The sequence below is a fragment of the Littorina saxatilis genome, linkage group LG16, assembly GCF_037325665.1.
Source record: "Littorina saxatilis isolate snail1 linkage group LG16, US_GU_Lsax_2.0, whole genome shotgun sequence".
In the NCBI taxonomy this organism is placed as follows: Eukaryota; Metazoa; Mollusca; class Gastropoda; order Littorinimorpha; family Littorinidae; genus Littorina; species Littorina saxatilis.
This window is the reverse complement of record NC_090260.1, coordinates 5,511,893-5,532,687: the sequence shown is the minus strand read 5'-3', so window position 1 is coordinate 5,532,687 and position 20,795 is coordinate 5,511,893. Positions and strand designations below refer to the sequence as shown.

General features: G+C 46.2%; 2 protein-coding genes across 3 annotated transcripts in view; one reads left to right on the top strand and one right to left on the bottom strand.

Annotated features, from left to right (window-relative positions):
• The window catches only part of LOC138950247 (uncharacterized), a 796,434-nt gene that overhangs the window by 190,675 nt on the left and 584,964 nt on the right, over window positions 1-20,795 (top strand). The gene's annotated exons all lie outside the window — the stretch shown is intronic.
• The window catches only part of LOC138951295 (uncharacterized), a 69,290-nt gene that overhangs the window by 11,302 nt on the left and 37,193 nt on the right, over window positions 1-20,795 (bottom strand). Inside the window, exons 3-6 of the mRNA XM_070322924.1 lie at window positions 19,826-19,912; window positions 15,361-15,477; window positions 9,240-9,423; window positions 2,840-2,922 (exon numbers count right to left, since the gene is read on the bottom strand). Of these exons, the coding sequence (XP_070179025.1) occupies window positions 2,840-2,922; window positions 9,240-9,423; window positions 15,361-15,477; window positions 19,826-19,912 (471 nt within the window). The remainder of the gene's footprint in view (window positions 1-2,839; window positions 2,923-9,239; window positions 9,424-15,360; window positions 15,478-19,825; window positions 19,913-20,795) is intronic.

Sequence of the window (20,795 nt, the reverse complement as noted above, 5' to 3'; positions counted from 1 at the left end):
CCCTACCCCCATCCCTCCCATCATCACAGCTGAGTTTTACTCCTCCGTCTCACACCCCTACCCCCATCCCTCTCACCATCACAGCTGAGTGCTAATCATACGTCTAACACCTCTGCCCCCATCCCTCTCATCATCACAGCTGTGTTTTACTTCTTCGTCTCACACCCCTACCCCATCTCTCTCTTCATCACAGCTGTAATTTCCTCCTCCGCCTCACACCCCTACCCCCATCCCTCTAATTCTCACGGCTGTATTGTACTCCTCCGTCTCACACCCCTACCCCCTCCCTCTTACCATCATAGCTGTGTTTTCCTCCTGCCTCCCCCACTCACACCCCTACCCCCTCCCTCTCACCATCACAGCTGTGTTTTACTTCTCCGTCTCATACCCCTACCCCCTCCCTCTCACCATCACAGCTGTGTTTTCCTCCTGCCTCCCCCTCTCACACCCCTACCCCCTCCCTCTTACCATCACAGCTGTGTTTTCCTCCTCCCTCCCTCACTCACACCCCTACCCCCTCCCTCTCACCATCACAGCTGTGTTTTCCTCCTGCCTCCCCCACTCACACCCCTACCCCCTCCCTCTCACCATCACAGCTGTGTTTTACTTCTCCGTCTCATACCCCTACCCCCTCCCTCTCACCATCACAGCTGTGTTTTCCTCCTGCCTCCCCCTCTCATACCCCTACCCCCTCCCTCTTACCATCACAGCTGTGTTTTCCTCCTCCCTCCCTCACTCACACCCCTACCCCCTCCCTCTCACCATCACAGCTGTGTTTTCCTCCTCCCTCCCCCACACACACCCTTACCCCCTCCCTCTCACCATCACAGCTGTGTTTTACTTCTCCGTCTCATACCCCTACCCCCTCCCTCTCACCATCACAGCTGTGTTTTCCTCCTGCCTCCCCCTCTCACACCCCTACCCCCTCCCTCTTACCATCACAGCTGTGTTTTCCTCCTCCCTCCCCCTCTCACACCCCTACCCCCTCCCTCTTACCATCACAGCTGTGTTTTCCTCCTCCCTCCCCCACTCACACCCCTACCCCCTCCCTCTCACCATCACAGCTGTGTTTTCCTCCTCCCTCCCCCACTCACACCCCTACCCCCTCCCTCTTACCATCATAGCTGTGTTTTCCTCCTCCCTCCCCCACTCACACCCCTACCCCCATCCCTCTCATCATCACAAATGTAATTTCCTCCTCCGTCTCTCACCCCTACACCATTCCCTCTCATCATCACAGCTGTGTTTTACTCTTCCGTCTCACACCCCTACCCCCATCCCTCTCATCATCATAACTGTGTTTTCCTCCTGCCTTCCCCACTCACACCCCTACCCCCTCCCTCTCACCATCATAGCTGTGTTTTCCTCCTGTCTTCCCCACTCACACCCCTACCCCCTCCCTCTCACCATCACAGCTGTGTTTTCCTCCTCCCTCCCCCACTCACACCCCTACCCCCTCCCTCTCACCATCTCAGCTGTGTTTTCCTCCTCCCTCCCCCAATCACACCCCTACCTCCTCCCTCTCACCATCACAGCTGTGTTTTCCTCCTCCCTCCCCCAATCACACCCCTACCTCCTCCCTCTCATCATCACAGCTGTGTTTTCCTCCTCCCTCCCCCTCTCACACCCCTACCCCCTCCCTCTCACCATCATAGCTGTGTTTTCCTCCTCCCTCCCCCACTCACACCCCTACCCCCTCCGTCTTACACCACTACCCCATCCCACTCATCATTACAGCTGTGTTTTACTCATCCGTCTTACTCCCTTACCCCCATCCCTCTCATCATCACAGCTATGTTTTCCTCCTCCGTCTCACACCACTACCACATCCCTCTCATCATCACAGCTGTGTTTTACTCCTCCGTCTCACACCACTATCACATGCCTCATTACATCACATCTGTGTTTTACTCCTCCATCTCACACCACTACCACATGCCTCATAACATCACAGCTGTGTTTTACTCCTCCGTCTCACACCACTACCACAGTCATGCCTCTCATCATCACAGCTGTGTTTTACTCCTCCGTCTCACACCACTATCACATGCCTCATAACATCACAGCTGTGTTTCACTCCTCCGTCTCACACCACTATCACATGCCTCATAACATCACAGCTGTGTTTCACTCCTCCGTCTCACACCACTACCCCATCCCTCTCATTATCACAGTTGTGTTTTACCCCTCCGTCTCACACCACTATCACATGCCTCATAACTTCACAGCTATGTTTCACTCCTCCGTCTGACACCACTACCCCCATCCCTCTCATCATCACAGCTGTGTTTTACTCCCCCGTCTTACACCCGTACCCCCATCCCTCTCATTATCACAGTTGTGTTTTGATCCTCCGTCTCACACCCCTACCCCCATCCCTCTCATCATCACAGCTGTGTGTTACTCCCGCGTCTTACACCCGTACCCGCAGGCCATCCCTCTCATCATCACAGCTGTGTTTTATTCCTCCGTCTTACACGACAACTCCATTCATCTCATCATCACAGCTGTGTTTTACTTCTGCGTCTGACACCACTACCCCCATCCCTCTCATCATTACAGCTGTGTTTTACTCCTCCGTCTCACACCACTACCCCATCCCTCTCATCATCACAGCTGTGTGTTTCTTCTCCCACCCCCACCTGATCCCTCACCTTCTCAACTGAAGAGTTGGTTGGATCAAACCTGTGTGTCGTGAAACAGACAAGCGCATGAGACATTACGATGTTTATACTATCTGGCTTGACGGTTTTCATTGGCTTTGCATTATGGACGACACCTTAGTGCAGAGCACGGTGATTGAGCGAAGAGAACTCCACTGACCAAAGCTGTCACCTACCTCTGCGTCACTCAGACCGGACTGTTGGCACGTGCTGGGGTCAGTCCTGTCTTCTGCCTGGTGTTTCGCTCCCCCGGTCATTCCTGCCACGTGATATTTAAACACACACACACACACACACACACACACACACACACACACACACGCACACACACACACACACACACACACACACACACACACAGACTCATGATCAAAGCAAGACAATACAAAACAAAACATTTGAAGTAAATGTAGACTAGGGGTGCACCCCACTGTAGTGAGACAAACACAACACGTGGTCGACCAGTTAAAACCAACAATCGCAGCGAATAACTGACAGTGATAGCCGACAACGTGTTTTGCCTGAGGTCAAGGGATTTTTGCTTGAGGTCATGGGAGGCTGAGAAATACACGTGCTCAGCGATCTCTGCAGGCCCTCACCAGTGAATCGTGGCCCCGATGTGCGGGATTTCCAAAGAGGTAGTCAAGGTAGGCATCATATCGAGCGGACACTGCATAATGTACACATCATATTATTCAGTTATTCGCTGCGACTGCTGGTTTTAACTTGTTATTGTTTGGCTCACTGTGACCGGACATCACCACAGCGGGACACAACTCTTCTACAACGCTTGGACATCTTATTTATCACAGAGTTCTTTCCGACATCACCACAACGCGTGGACATCTTATTTATCACAGAGTTCTTTCCGACATCACCACAACGCGTGGACATCTTATTTATCACAGAGTTCTTTCCGACATCACCACAACGCTTGGACATCTTATTTATCACAGAGTTCTTTCCGACATCACCACAACGCTAGGACATCTTATTTATCACAGAGTTCTATGCGACATCACCACAACGCTTGGACATCTTATTTATCACAGAGTTCTTTCCGACATCGCCACAACGCTTGGACATCTTATTTATCAGAGAGTTCTTTCCGACATCACCACGACGCTTGGACATCTTATTTATCACAGAGTTCTTTCCGAACATCGTTCATTTGATTCTTTGGAACTTTGACCATGCGATTTGCAAGTGAGAAGGTCTGCATGGCACACTCAAGAATTCCTTTAAAGGTTGTCAATGTCACCGGGTTCGTTCCGCTTTTTGAGCATGTTGTTGAAACAAAAGCGGGTTTTGCATTTAATGTTTCATCTTTTTCAATGTTGGTACCAACATATTAAGTAGCTTCAAATATAGCTGACCATGGTTGTGTGAGATTGTGACCGATTCATCATCAGGAGTCAAACCAGAAAAAAACAAATCCGCCTGCCGCGCCGCTTTTGAAGGAATCACTAACACTAAGATTCACCTGCCGCTAGCCTTGTTGTCGCTGCCGCCGCCGCCGTCGTGTCGCTATTTGGAAACATAGCTTTATACATGTACTTTGAATTCAGAACTTGTTTTCATGTCTTCCTAATTTTGAGAGTGATTAACACAAAGTGTCCCGGTGTAACAGGCCATTTTCACACATAGTCAGTTTTGACCGGGAGGTCATTCTGGGCTAGCTGATTTTGACCGGGAGGTCATTCTGGGCTAGCCAATTTTGACCCCCCCCAGTCAGTTTTGACCCCCTCTTCAAACGTTAAGAATAAGTCCGTTAGGACCATTTGAAACGAAATATATGTATGTGTGCACAAAATCTGTTGAAAAAATGATCTAAAAATAAAAAAAATAAAAAAAAAATTAAAAAAAAAAATTTAAAAAAAGTTTTGACGCTTCCTATGAAACTTCAAAAAAAAGTACACTAGGACCTTTTAAAACGAAATGTACGCATAAATGAATGCATCTATGCATCTCCACAAGTTTGGGGGGGGGGAGGTCATTCTGGGCTAGCCCAGAATGACCTCCCGGTCAAAATCAGCTAGCCCAGAATGACCCCCCGGTCAAAACTGACTAGGCCAGTCAGTTTTGACCCCCCCTCCTTCAAACTTCAAGAATAAGTACTTTAAGACTTTTTAAAACTAAATGAATGTAAATGTGGACAATATTTGTTAAAAAATTGATATTACAACAAACAAAACAAAAACCCTTAACTCTAAAAAAAAATAAAAAATAAAAAGTTTCGACGCTTCCCTTCAAACTTCAAGAATAAGTACACTAGGACCTCTTAAAACAAAACATACGCATGTATGTATGCATCTATGCATCTCCCCAGGTTTGGGGGGGGGGGGGGTCAAAATCAGCTAGCCCAGAATGACCCCCCGGTCAAAACTGACAAGGCCAGTCAGTTTTGACCTCCCCTTCAACCTTTAAGAATAAGTACTTTAGTACCTTTTAAAACGAAATATATGTATATGAGCACAGTATTTGTTGGAAAAATGATTTTTTTAAAAATCAACAACAAAAATCGAACAAAACGTACTTAAAAAAAAAAAATAAAATAAGTTTCGACGCTTACCTTCAAACTTTAAGAATAAATACACTAGGACCTTTTAAAACGAAATGTACACATATAGGTATGCATCTATGCATCCCCACAAGTTTTTTTGGGGGGGGGCAGTCTCCCGGTCAAAATCAGCTAGCCCAGAATGACCCCCCGGTCAAAACTGACTAGGCCAGTCAGTTTTGACCCCCCCTTCAAACTTCAAGAATTAGTACTTTAAGACTTTTTAAACCGAAATGAATGTAAATGTGGACAATATTTGTTAGAAAAATGATATTACAACAAACAAAACAAAAAACCCTTAACTCTAAAAAAAAATTAAAAAATCGACGCTTCCTTTGAAACTTCAACAATACGTACACTAGGACCTTTTAAAACGAAATGTACGCATAAATGAATGCATCTATGCATCTCCACAAGGTTGGGGGAGCTAGCCCAGAATGACCCCCTGTCAAAACTGACTACGCCAGTCAGTTTTGACCCCCCCTTCAAACTCTAAGAATAAGTACGTTAGGACCATTTAAAACGAAATATATGTATGTGTGCACAAAATCTGTTGGAAAAATGATCTAAAAAATTAAAATTATTTTTTTTTTTTAAATAAAAAGTTTTGACGCTTCCTTTTAAACTTCAAAAAAAGTACACTAGGACCTGTTAAAACGAAATGTACACATAAATGAATGCATCTATGCATTTCCACAAGTTTGGGGGGGGGGGGGGTCATTCTGGGCTAGCCCAGAATGACCTCCCGGTCAAAATCAGCTAGCCCAGAATGACCCCCCGGTCAAAAATGACTACGCTAGTCAGTTTTGACCCCCCCTTCAAACTTTAAGAATAAGTACGTTAGGACCATTTAAAACGAAATATATGTATGTGTGCACAAAATCTGTTGGAAAAATGATCTAAAAAATTAAAATTAAAAAAAAAAAAAAAAAAAAGTTTTGACGCTTCATTTTAAACTTCAAAAATAAGTACACTAGGACCTTTTAAAACGAAATGTACGCATAAATGAATGCATCTATGCATCTCCACAAGTTTGGGGGGGGGGGGTCATTCTGGGCTAGCCCAGAATGACCTCCCGGTCAAAATCAGCTAGCCCAGAATGACCCCCCGGTCAAAACTGACTACGCCAGTCAGTTTTGACCTCCCTTCAAACTTCAAGAATTAGTACTTTAAGACTTTTTAAACCGAAATGAATGTAAATGTGGACAATATTTGTTAGAAAAAAGATATTACAACAAACAAAACAAAAAACCCTTAACTCTCCAAAAAAAAAAAAAATTCGACGCTTCCTTTGAAACTTCAACAATACGTACACTAGGACCTTTTAAAACGAAATGTACGCATAAATGAATGCATCTATGCACCTCCACAAGTTTGGGGGGGGGGGGGGTCATTCTGGGCTAGCCCAGAATGACCTCCCGGTCAAAATCAGCTAGCCCAGAATGACCCCCCGGTCAAAACTGACTACGCCAGTCAGTTTTGACCCCCCATTCAAACTTTAAGAATAAGTACGTTAGGACCATTTAAAACGAAATATATGTATGTGTGCACAAAATCTGTTGGGAAAAATGATCTAAAAACTTAAAATTAAAAAAACAAAAACAAAAAAAAAAGTTTTGACGCTTCATTTTAAACTTCAAAAATAAGTACACTAGGACCTTTTAAAACGAAATGTACGCATAAATGAATGCATCTATGCATCTCCACAAGTTTGGGGGGGGGGGTCATTCTGGGCTAGCCCAGAATGACCTCCCGGTCAAAATCAGCTAGCCCAGAATGACCCCCCGGTCAAAACTGACTACGCCAGTCAGTTTTGACCTCCCTTCAAACTTCAAGAATTAGTACTTTAAGACTTTTTAAACCGAAATGAATGTAAATGTGGACAATATTTATTAGAAAAATTATATTACAACAAACAAAACAAAAACCCTTGACTCTAGAAAAAAAAAATTCGACGCTTCCTTTCAAACTTCAAAAATAAGTACACTAGGACCTTTTAAAACGAAATGTACGCATAAATGAATGCATCTATGCATCTCCACAAGTTTGGGGGGGGGCATTCTGGGCTAGCCCAGAATGACCTCCCGGTCAAAATCAGCTAGCCCAGAATGACCCCCCCCCCTATACTTCTGGAGATGCATAGATGCATTTATTTATTTGTACATTTCGTTTTAAAAGGTCTTAGTGTACTTATTTTTAAAGTTTCAAAGGAGGTGTCAAAAACTTCTTTAATTTTTTTTTAAAAAAAATTCAATTTTTTTTATTTGTTTAGATCATTTTTGCAACAAATATCGTTTTAAAAGGTCCTAACGTACTTATTCTTGAAGTTTGAAGCCTAGTCAGTTTTGACCGGGGGGTCATTTTGGGCTAGCTGATTTTGACGGGAGGTCATTCTAGGCTAGCCCAGAATGACTGCCCCCCCCCCCCCCCCCTCCAAACTTATGGGGATGCATAGATGCATACATATATGCGTACATTTCGTTTTAAAAGGACCTAGTGTACCTATTCTTGAAGTTTGAAGGGAAGCGTCAAAAAACTTTTTTTTTAAGTAAGTTTTTTTTCCGATTTAAAAAAAAATTATATTTTTCCAACAAATAGTGTGCAGATATACATATACTTTGTTTTAAAAGGCCCTAAAGTACATATTCTTGAAGTTTGAAGGGGAGGTCAAAACTGACTGGCCTAGTCAGTTTTGAAGGGGGGTCATTCTGGGCTAGCTGATTTTGACCCCCCCCCCCCTAACCTGGGGAGATGCATAGATGCATACATACATGCGTATGTTTTGTTTTGAGAGGTCCTAGTGTACTTATTCTTGAAGTTCGAAGGGAAGTTTGGAAACTTTTTTTTTTCTTTTTTTTTCCTTGTAATATCCTTTTTCTAACAAATATTGTCCATATTTACATTTATTTCGGTTTAGAAAGTTAAAGTACTTATTCTTGAAGTTTAAAGGGGGGGGTCAAAACTGACTGGCCTAGTCAGTTTTGACCGGGGGGTCATTCTGGGCTAGCTGATAAACCTTAGATATATGTAGTTATGCATTGTTTCTAAAGGTCTTAATGTATTCATTATTGAAGTTTGCAGGGGGGGTCAAAATTGACTAGGGGGGTGTCAAAACTGACTAGCCCAGAATGACCTCCCGGTCAAAATAGGCTAGCCTAGAATGACCGGGAGGTCATTCTGGGCTAGCCCAGAATGACCTCCCGGTCAAACTGGGCTGCTTCAAAATAGACTGCTACACCGGCCTCACCACCATAACGTATAGAGGGTCAGCTAAAATCAGTTCTGGTTGGTCAGATCAGTCACATGATGCAATAGATATAGTGCAGGGACCAGTCGCCTCAGCACATGTTGCCATGCTAATAGATACAGTGCAGGGACCAGTGGCCTCAGCACATGTTGCCATGCTAATAGATACAGTGCAGGGACCTGTCGCCTCAGCACATGTTGCCATGCTAATAGACACAGTGCAGGGACCAGTCGCCTCAGCACATGTTGCCATGCTAATAGATACAGTGCAGGGACCAGTGGCCTCAGCACATGTTGCCATGCTGATAGATACAGTGCAGGGACCAGTCGCCTCAGCACATGTTGCCATGCTAATAGATACAGTGCAGGGACCAGTCGCCTCAGCACATGTTGCCATGCTAATAGATACAGTGCAGGGACCAGTCGCCTCAGCACATGTTGCCATGCTAATAGATACAGTGCAGGGACCAGTCGCCTCAGCACATGTTGCCATGCTAATAGATACAGTGCAGGGACCAGTGGCCTCAGCACATGTTGCCATGCTAATAGATACAGTGCAGGGACCAGTCGCCTCAGCACATGTTGCCATGCTAATAGATACAGTGCAGGGACCAGTCGCCTCAGCACATGTTGCCATGCTAATAGATACAGTGCAGGGACCAGTCGCCTCAGCACATGTTGCCATGCTGATAGATACAGTGCAGGGACCAGTCGCCTCAGCACATTTTGCCGGGCTTTGTGATTTTTGTGGAGACCCTGTCAAAGCTTACCCTGTGACGGACAGTTGACATGTCGAGCGGGACCGTTGATAAACATAATGGCGACGTTGAGAGTATAGATCCAGTCTAACATCTCGGCTTTGTCACGTGACACCAGGACGAGAGGCGGTTCATCTCCCGTCATGCGGATCTCAAACACGTAGGTCCCAAACATGCCGGGCCGAAGTTTTGTGCCCTGACGAATGAGAAGTTAAAACCTCTTCAGTTGCTGATGCCAAACTAAGGATAGCCTATATACTGTCTACATGTAGTGGGGGGGGGGCGGCAGTGAGGGGGGGGGGGGGGGGCAGTGAGGGGGGGGGGCAGTGAGGGGGGGGGGGGGGCAGTGAGTAAGAAGGGGAAGAGGAACCTTCTGTACAGCAAAACCACCTCAACAATAAATAAAACCACCTGCAGAAGACGACCACGTCCACAATTGAACCACCTGTATAACCCCCTGTAAGGAGAGAGGACGTGTGTTGTTGTGAGATCCACTAACTGACAAGATGTAGTCAACTATAGCACCACCTGTATAACCCCCTGTAAGGAGAGAGGACGTGTGTTGTTGTGAGATCCACTAACAGACAAGATGTAGTCAACTATAGCACCACCTGTATAACCCCCTGTAAGGAGATTGGACGTGTGTTGTTGTGAGATCCACTAACTGACAAGATGTAGTCAACTATAGCACCACCTGTATAGCCCCCTGTAAGGAGAGAGGACGTGTGTTGTTGTGAGATCCACTGACAAGATGTAGTCAACTATAGCACCACCTGTATAACCCCCTGTAAGGAGAGAGGACGTGTGTTGTTGTGAGATCCACTAACTGACAAGATGTAGTCAACTATAGCACCACCTGTATAACCCCCTGTAAGGAGAGAGGACGTGTGTTGTTGTGAGATCCACTAACTGACAAGATGTAGTCAACTTTGCATTGTGGCTTGTGGCCACCCGGCTTCGGCTGGGTAGGCGAAGATGTATTTGGAAGATGTTAAACACAGGAATAAAGTTTGCCATGTCAGTATACTGCTTTTCAGTGTCACAATGTCATCTGGTTATGTCCGTGAGTGAAAGTCGAGAGAGAGTCCGCAACACATCATCAAGAATAAAAAGATCTCAGTTTCCCGAACCTTCCACAATAGAACCACCTGTATAACCCCCTGTGGAAGACGACCACCTCTACAATAGAACCACCTATAGAAGACGACCACCTCTACAATAGAACCACCTATAGAAGACGACCACCTCTACAATAGAACCACCTGTCTAACCCCATGTAGAAGACGACCACCTCTACCATAGAACCACATGTCTAACCCCCTGTAAAAGACGACCACCTCTACAATAGAACCACATGTATAACCCCCTATAAAAAACGACCACCTCTACCATGGAACCACCTGCAAAACCCCCTGTACAAGACGACCACCTCTACAATAGAACTACCTGCATAACCCCCTGTAGAAGACGACCACATTCACAATAGAACCACCTGCATAACCCCCTGTAGAAGACGACCACCTCTACAATAGAACTACCTGCATAACCCCCTGTAGAAGACGACCACCTCTACAATAGAACCACCTATAGAAGACGACCACCTCTACAATAGAACCACCTATAGAAGACGACCACCTCTACAATAGAACCACCTGTCTAACCCCCTGTAGAAGACGACCACCTCTACCATAGAACCACCTGTCTAACCCCCTGTAAAAGACGACCACCTCTACAATAGAACCACATGTATACTGTTCAAAAAAAGAAACGCATAGTTGCTACTTGCCAAATTTGTTTTATTTTTCGAAAAAATTAACAGAAAATCCAATATTTAGATCATTTGTTTGAAATTTGGTATGGACACAGTTGAATGCACACACAGTTCATTTGCATCTTCAAATCAATCAGTCAATCAATACGATTGGGTGCCGAGGCTGTCAAGTCAGTAGGGGGTGTGACTGCCTTGAGCAGCAACAACTGCCCGGCACCTTCTGGGCATGGACTGGATCAGATGCCGGATATCTTGCTGTGGGATGGTGTCCCACTCCTCCTGAAGTGCCTGCAATAGATCGCGGTGATTTGCCGGCGCTTCTTCTCGCCTGCGCACACGTCTGTCCAATTCATCCCAGAGGTGTTCTATCGGGTTCATGTCTGGCGACATGGATGGCCAGGGAAGCACCTGGACATGGTGGTCGGTGAGGAACTGGGTGGTGAGTCGTGCTGTGTGCGGGCGAGCGTTGTCCTGCTGGAATATGGCATCCTGGTCAGCCAGAAGAGGAAGGGCGTGTGGGCGCAGAATTTCCTCCACGTATCGCTGGGCAGTTATGCGCCCTTGGACGTGCACCAGGGTGCTCCTTCCAGCGGTATTGATCGCCCCCCACACCATGACGCCTCCACCACCATGAACGGGTGCCTCATCCACACAGTTGGGCGCGTAACGTTCGTTTACTCTCCGGTAGACCCTCCTCCGACCATCATGTCGCTGGAGCAGGAAGTAGGACTCGTCGCTGAACCACACGTGTCTCCAGTGATTCCGGACGGTCCAGCGAAGGTGCTGGTTGCCCCACTGCACTCGGTTCTGGCGATGGCGGCGGGTGAGGACAGCTCCTCTGTGAGGTCTGCGAGCTCTCAAACCAGCTTCATGCAGGCGGTTCCGCACGGTCTGGTCCGATAATCGGTGTGGCCCGGGGAGAGCCTGGACAGAAGATGAGGCCGACAGGAAACGATTCCGGAGGTGGCGGAGCCGTATGAAGCGGTCGTGAGCAGCAGTTGTCGCCCTTGGTCTTCCCGCTCGTGGCAAGTCAGCAACGGAGCCAGTGGCTTGAAACCTGACCCACAGTCTACTGATGGTGCTCTGGGACACGTGGAAGTGCCTGGCGATTGCACTTTGACTTTGGCCTGCTTGTAAACGACCCAATGCAATTTGGCGGTCTTCTCTGCTCAATCGGGCCATCTTTCGTCGCTGAATTGTCGTCTGATTTCTTTGTGGCGAACAATCCGCTTTTATGGGTTTTGGAAGACATGGTGAGAGCTCAATATTCCCCGAGTTTCACGAGATTACACTGAAGCATGACGAGTGGTCATGCCAAATGAGCAATTTTGACATTGTAGCCACTGATAACGCATGCGTCACGTGCAGAGCTCACTTGTGGCAATGGACGAAAGGTCGACGACCAGATAAACATTTTCTGCAGTTTGGTGGATATCCTTGTAGCCATATAACTAAATTAACCAAATATTACAAGCTATGCGTTTCTTTTTTTGAACAGTATATAACCCCCTATAAAAGACGACCACCTCTACCATGGAACCACCTGCATAACCCCCTGTACAAGACGACCACCTCTGCAATAGAACTACCTGCATAACCCCCTGTAGAAGACGACCACATTCACAATAGAACTACCTGCATAACCCCCTGTAGAAGACGACCACCTCTACAATAGAACTACCTGCATAACCCCCTGTAGAAGACGACCACCTCTACAATAGAACTACCTGCATAACCCCCTGTAGAAGACGACCACCTCTACAATAGAACCACCTATAGAAGACGACCACCTCTACAATAGAACCACCTATAGAAGACGACCACCTCTACAATAGAACCACCTATAGAAGACGAGCACCTCTACAATAGAACCACCTGTATAACCCCCTGTACAAGCTAGACGACCACCTCTACCATAGAACCACATGTCTAACCCCCTGTAAAAGACGACCACCTCTACAATAGAACCACATGTATAACCCCCTATAAAAAACGACCACCTCTACCATGGAACCACCTGCAAAACCCCCTGTACAAGACGACCACCTCTACAATAGAACTACCTGCATAACCCCCTGTAGAAGACGACCACCTCTACAATAGAACCACCTCTATAACCCCATGTAGTAGACGACCACCTCTACAATAGAACCACCTGTATAACCCCCTGTACAAGACGACCACCTCTACAATAGAACTACCTGCATAACCCCCTGTAGAAGACGACCACATTTACAATAGAACCATCTGTATAACCACCTGCAGAAGACAACCACCTCCACAATAGAACCACCTGTATAACCCCCTGTAGGAGATGACCACCTCCCCAATAGAACCACCTAGCTACATGTATAACCCCCTGTAGGAGATGACCACCTCCCCAATAGAACCACCTGTATAACTCCCTGTATAAGACGACCACCTCTACGTAGAACCACCTGAATAACCCGCTGTAGAAGACGACCACCTCTACACTAGAACCACCTGTCTAACCTCCTGTAGAAGACGACCACCTCTACAATAGAACCACCTCTATAACCCCATGTAGTAGACGACCACCTCTACAATAGAACCACCTGTATAACCCCCTGTATAAGACGACCACCTCTACAATAGAACTACCTGCATAACCCCCTGTAGAAGACGACCACCTCTACAATAGAACTACCTGCATAACCCCCTGTAGAAGACGACCACATTCACAATAGAACCATCTGTATAACCACCTGCAGAAGACAACCACCTTCCCAATAGAACCACCTGTATAACCCCCTGTAAAAGACGACCACCTCTACAATAGAACCACCTGTATAACCCCCTGTAGGAGATGACCACCTCCCCAATAGAACCACCTGTATAACTCCCTGTATAAGACGACCACCTCTACGTAGAACCACCTGAATAACCCGCTGTAGAAGACGACCACCTCTACACTAGAACCACCTGTCTAACCTCCTGTAGAAGACGACCACCTCTACAATAGAACCACCTCTATAACCCCATGTAGTAGACGACCACCTCTACAATAGAACCACCTGTATAACCCCCTGTATAAGACGACCACCTCTACAACCGAACCACCTGTATCACCCCCTGTAGAAAACGACCACCTCTACGTAGAACCACCCGTATAACCCCCTGTAGAAGACGACCACCTCTACAATAGAACCATCTGTATAATCCCCTGTAGAAGACGACCACCTCTACAATAGAACCACCGGTATAACCCCGGCCCCCTGTAGACGACGACCACCTCTACAATAGAATCACCTGTATAACCCCCTGGAGAAGACGACCACCTGTATAACCCCCTGCAGAAGACGACCACCTCTACAATAAAACCACCTGTATAACTTCCTGTAGAAGACGACCACCTCTACAATAGAACCATCTGTATAACCCCCTGTATAAGACGACCACCTCTACAATAGAATCACCTGTATAACCCCCTGTAGAAGACGACCACCTCTACAATAGAACCATCTGTATAATCCCCTGTAGAAGACGACCACCTCTACGTAGAACCACCTGTATAACCCCCTGTAGAAGACGACCACCTCTACAATAGAATTACCTGTAAAAACCCTGTAGAAGACGACCACCTCTACAATAGAACCACCTGTATAACCCCCTGTAGAAGACGACCACCTCTACAATAGAATCACCTGTATAACCCCCTGCAGAAGACGACCACCTCTACAATAGAACCACCTGTATAACTCCCTGTAGAAGACGACCATCTCTACAATAATTCCACCTGTATAACTCCCTGTAGAAGACGACCACCTCTACAATAGAATCACCTGTATAACCCCCAGTAGAAGACGACCACCTTTACAATAGAACCACCTGTATAACTCCCTGTAGAAGACGACCACCTCTACAATAGAACCACCTGTATAACCCCCTGTAGAAGACGACCACCTCTACAATAGAACCACCTGTATAACCACTACATTCCAAGGGGAGATATGAGGTTGATGTTTGTCTTGGATACCATAGATGAACAGTTTCAGACCCCAGGCCTCTTCATCTTTCAGTCATTTCTAGACTTAGAACAATGGAGTGTGTAGCCAAAACAAAAGACAACAAGACAAGCCATAGCGGACAGCGCTTCCCAGGAAAGCGTGCTTTTCGCTGTTCTTTTTAACTGTCTGAGCTTGTTTTTAATCCAAACATAACATATCTATCTATCTGTCATTATGTTTACGACTTTTCATTCATAACAAGCTGGCGTTCAGAGCGATGGGGATACAGTTAAAAGCATGACATACTGTGGCGTTCAGAGCATGATAACACTGGTGAGTAATTACACTCTCTGCAAGTCAGTACAAAGGAGATACAATTAAAAGCATGACATACTGTGGCGTTCACAGCCTGCTGTAGATGGAGAACGGCCTTGACCTTGGTGTTGGTGTCGTCCTTGTAGATCACCAGCCTGGACTGACCTTCCAGCACACAGTATCTCCGCTTCTGCCTCTGGAGGTGGTAAGAAACAGATTATCCTCATTTTAACACAACCACACACAAACACACACACATACACATACACGCACACACACACACACACAAACACACACACTCTAACACACACACACACACATACACACTCTAACACACACAAACACACACACACATACACACTCTAACACACACACACACACACACACACTCTAACACACACACACACACATACACACTCTAACACACACACACACACACACACACACACACACACACACACACACACACACACACACACATACATTTCTGACGCTGGTTTTCAATGTTAATAATTGCAGCCAGCCCACATCATCAGGTTCCACGTTATAACTAAATCTAACGTCAATAATTAGTGTATGCACAAACAACGTAATGTGTGGCTTCCTGTATGGCCGTGTACAGTGCGCCTGGTGGATGTGGCTTCCTGTATGGCCGTGTACAGTGCGCCTGGTGGATGTGGCTTCCTGTATGGCCGTGTACAGTGCGCCTGGTGGATGGAACAGATGTGTACTTAGGACCATTGTGTGTGAACAGCCAAGACGACTGTGTGTGAACAGCCAGGACGACTGTGTGTGAACAGCCAGGACGACTGTGTGTGAACAGCCAGGACGACTGTGTGTGAACAGCCAGGACGACTGTGTGTGAACAGCCAGGACGACTGTGTGTGAACAGCCAGGACGATTGTGTGTGAACAGCCAGGACGACTGTGTGTAAACAGCCAGGACGACTGTGTGTGAACAGCCAGGACGACTGTGTGTGAACAGCCAGGACGACTGTGTGTGAACAGCCAGGACGACTGTGTGTGAACAGCCAGGACGACTGTGTGTGAACAGCCAGGACGATTGTGTGTGAACAGCTAGGACGACTGTGTGTGAACAGCCAGGACGATTGTGTGTGAACAGCCAGTACAATTGTGTGTGAACAGCCAGTACAATTGTGTGTGAACAGCCAGGACGACTGTGTGTGAACAGCCAGGACGATTGTGTGTGAACAGCTAGGACGATTGTGTGTGAACAGCCAGGACATTGTGTGTGAACAGCCAGGACGACTGTGTGTGAACAGCCAGGACGACTGTGTGTGAACAGCCAGGACGACTGTGTGTGAACAGCCAGGATGATTTTGTGTGAACAGCCAGTACAATTGTGTGTGAACAGCCAGTTTAATTGTGTTTGAACAGCCAGGACGACTGTGTGTGAACAGCCAGGACGACTGTGTGTGAACAGCCAGGACATTGTGTGTGAACAGCCAGGACGATTGTGTGTGAACAGCCAGGACGACTGTGTATGAACAGCCAGGACAGTGTGTGTGAACAGCCAGGACATTGTGTGTGAACAGCCAGGACGATTGTGTGTGAACAGCCAGGTGGACTGTGTGTGAACAGCCAGGACGATTGTGTGTGAACAGCCAGGACGACTGTGTGTGAACAGCCAGGACATTGTGTGTGAACAGCCAGGACGACTGTGTGTGAACAGCCAGGATGATTTTGTGTGAACAGCCAGGACAGTGTGTGTGAACAGCCAGGACAATTGTGTGTGAACAGCCAGGACGACTGTGTGTGAACAGCCAGGACGACTGTGTGTGAACAGCCAGGACGATTGTGTGTGAACAGCCAGGACGACTGTGTGTGAGCAGCCAGGTGGACTGTGTGTGAACAGCCAGGACGATTGTGTGTGAACAGCCAGGACGGTTGTAAGTTAGACGTGGCGTGCTTGAAAGTTCCTGCTCTTGTTTATTATCAGGGACATATGATACATCTAAAGTCTTACGTTTCTGAAAGATGGTCAAATGTCGAAGTTTGACGCGCCGCACATCGGAACACACCTGAAGGTTTTATTCCGGGACTTCCCCCTCACCCACCTCTCCCCCCACCCCCCCCCCCACCCCATCCCCACCCCCACACCCACCCCAAGCAATCGCAACACTCGCAAGGCCACTCGCAACGTTTGTAATACATCCACAAGATATTCGTATATGGATGTGAATGTGTTAGGCGCGTTTGATCGATCTGCGCGATCGCGCGATCGCGCTGCGCGTTTGGTGGATCAATCAAACGCGCACACATCGATCGATGTGTGCGCATTTGATCGATGCAAAGAATAAGCTACAAAGAATACAAGAATCGTTAAAACGCGCAGCTCTTATACTTGCGCATTTGGACGATCTGTCACAAAGTAAGTCCCTACCACACACACACATCGCACGCCGGAAGTGAAAAGTTTCAAATACAGGAATGTTCCGAAATATACCCCAACAACGTTTTTGATTTGTTTGTTGTCAGGCCTCTCAATCTTTCAAACAGTCTCTCTCTCTCTCTCTCTCTCTCTCTCTCTCTCTCTCTCTCTCTCTCTCTCTCTCTCTCTCTCTCTCTCTCTCTCTCTCTCTCTCTCTCTCTCTCTCTCTCTCTCTCTCTCTCTCTCCCTCTCTCTCTCTCTCTCTCTCTCTCTCTCTCTCTCTCTCTCTCTCTTATGATCTTATTCTTATATTACTATTATTGCGTGTGTCTGCGTTTCATCATAAAAAGTTTGTTCCTATGTATTCCCATTTCGATTATAACCATTTTGCTTAGATCAGGACTAGCTGGAAGAAAGGTCCTACGGACCTAATGCTATCTTTCCTGTAATAAAGTTCTATGTTTCAATGTTTCTCTCTCTCTCTTAGTCTCTCAGTCTCTCTCTCTGTCTCTCTCTTAGTCTCTCTCTCTCTCTATCGCTCTCTCTTCTCTCTCTCTGTCTCTCTCTCTCTTTGTCTCTCTCTCTCTCTCTCTCTCTCTCTCTCTCTCTCTCTCTCTCTTAGTCGCTCAGTCTCTCAGGATCTCTCTCTCTCTGTCTCTGTCTCTCTCTCTCTCTCTCTCTCTCTCTTCTCTGTCTCTCTCCTCTCTGACTCTCTCTCTTCTCTCTCTCTCTCACACACACTTTCTCTCTCTCTCTCAGTCTCTCTCTTAGTCTCTCAGTCTCTCCCCCCAATCCCTCCTTCCTCATCTCTGTCCATCCCTCTGACATCTCATGAAAACAGCTGAACTTTTAAATCATTTGCTATTAAAGGACAATTAAACACTCAATGAGCTAATACATGTGAAATGGATGATCAGGTGCAACCTCGACGCATATATACCTGTGATGTGATGTCTTTGAGGTAGTCTAAGTGTTTGGTACAATATAATCCCATTTTTTCTTCTTTTTTAAAATGTCTTACAGATTGTTGTTTAGACACTTATAGCTAGGCCTACTTCCGGTCATAACTTCCGGTCATTGCCAGCAGACGTGCGTGTGCGTAGTATGGTGATTTGTGAGACGGATCGTCCAAATGCGCAAGTATATAAGAGCTGCGCGTTTTAACGATTCTTGTATTCTTTGTATTGATCAAACGCGCACACATCGATCGATGTGTGCGCGTTTGATCGATCCACCAAACGCGCAGCGCGATCGCGCGATCGCGCAGATCGATCAAACGCGCCTAACATATGCATTCGCAATGATCGGTAAGGCTTCAAATTTTCAATATTTGTTCCTGTCCATTCGTCTCTTTTTTTGCCGAATACAACATTGTTCATATTCGCAAGGATATTCGGCACAGTGTAAGACAGGCATAATAACCAACCATTGCCCACACAAACCACTGTACAAAACCAATTAATCTCTGGCTCATTTACTTAAAGGAACATGTAATGTCTTGGGGTTGTTATGCGGACACAACCAACGGACACAAGAAGGGTGAGGTACAACGGTTTATTCGGTGACCACATGGCAGGCTCTCTGTACGGAAGTATCAGTGCGCATGACTGTTCCAAACATTGAACCCCGATAGTACATAGGTACCGTAGATACAATGAACTGGTCAAAGGGAGACAACAGCATGCTAGTCATTATAGAACACTAAAAAAACACGCGCGAAAGTTCGCCTTCTTGCGTTTTTTGTGTGTAGAATAATGTTGAGAAATGTCAATGTTCCCCGGTTACATTCTTGCTTGTTATGTGCCCAACTGCAGTGTCACACCATGAATGAGAGGAAAGTTTAAGTGCTTTTGTACCTACCAAATAATCATTTTATTTATAACCCAAACGTCAACTTACTGTGACCATGAAATTCAATAAGAGTCAGCTTGACTTAGTATCAAAGGTATTCAAAACGTAGAAACTGTGTGAAGTGTTAAAGTTCTAGCTTCAGGAACATAGGAGAAAACATCAATGGTGGATGGTTGCTATGATATAACTACCTAACTACGCATGTGAGTCCACAAAGGATGTAACTGCGCTGTGTATTCAACTTAAGAGACACAAGAACCCTTACAAGCAAAGGAAAAGACGGACGTATAAACGACACTAACCTTCACCAGTCCAAAGAGAGTCTTCCTTTGGACAAACAGCCATCCTTCCTTGGCTGGTGCTGACGCTTGCTGTGTTGGTCCAGACCCCTGCAAGACAGGAACAAGGATCTGATATATAAACTGCTGTGCTACTACGTCAAGGAATTCCTTCTCTTAACTCCGCCTAATATTTGGGATACCTGGCAATCTGTGCTTAGAAAATATTATTGTCTAATTCGTTGCGCTGAATATTCGATGACTGAACAACGGAATTGGGCGGGAGCACGTGCTGAATACCAGAAAGAACGGGGCTCTCGTTATAGTGTATGCCAACAACGGGGCTCTCGTTATAGTGTATGCCAACCGAGCGGGTTCGAAAGCACTATTTGACAAGTATTTGACTATGTAGTATCACCAAGTGTCATTTTGATTTCGTCTCGTCAGGCAGTTTAACATGGAGATTATTAGCTTCTGTCTTCTGCCTTTTTAGCATAGCATCGGAGAGCGACATGTTTGACAAAACAAGTATACTTGTTCCAGTCTAAATAAACTAAATAAACCATGTTAAACATATGTTTCAGATGCTTCGAATTTTCTTGTCCAACAGACAGCGGCAGATTTAGAATGTACGCCGGACAGAAATGAAATGAAGTCAATATATAAAATTATATGATGTCAATTGAGTCACGCAGTTTTTATTTGAGTCTACAGAACTTTGACAATTATATGTTCAAGTGACCGCCCTGATATGGCCCTTCGTGGTCGGCTGGGCGTTAACCAAACAAACAAACTTTGACAATTATATGTTCAAGTGAGCAAATCGCACACCCACAGGGTGTATAGTGAATGCCTTGTCGTTATTTAAAGCACCCACCCACAGAACTGGCTTTTCGGTATTTTTTAGATAGAAAGTGTTATGTCTGACATTATTTAAAGTGTCATTCTTTATAAGAAGTTACGCTGATATTGCTCAATTGAACGATGAAATGTT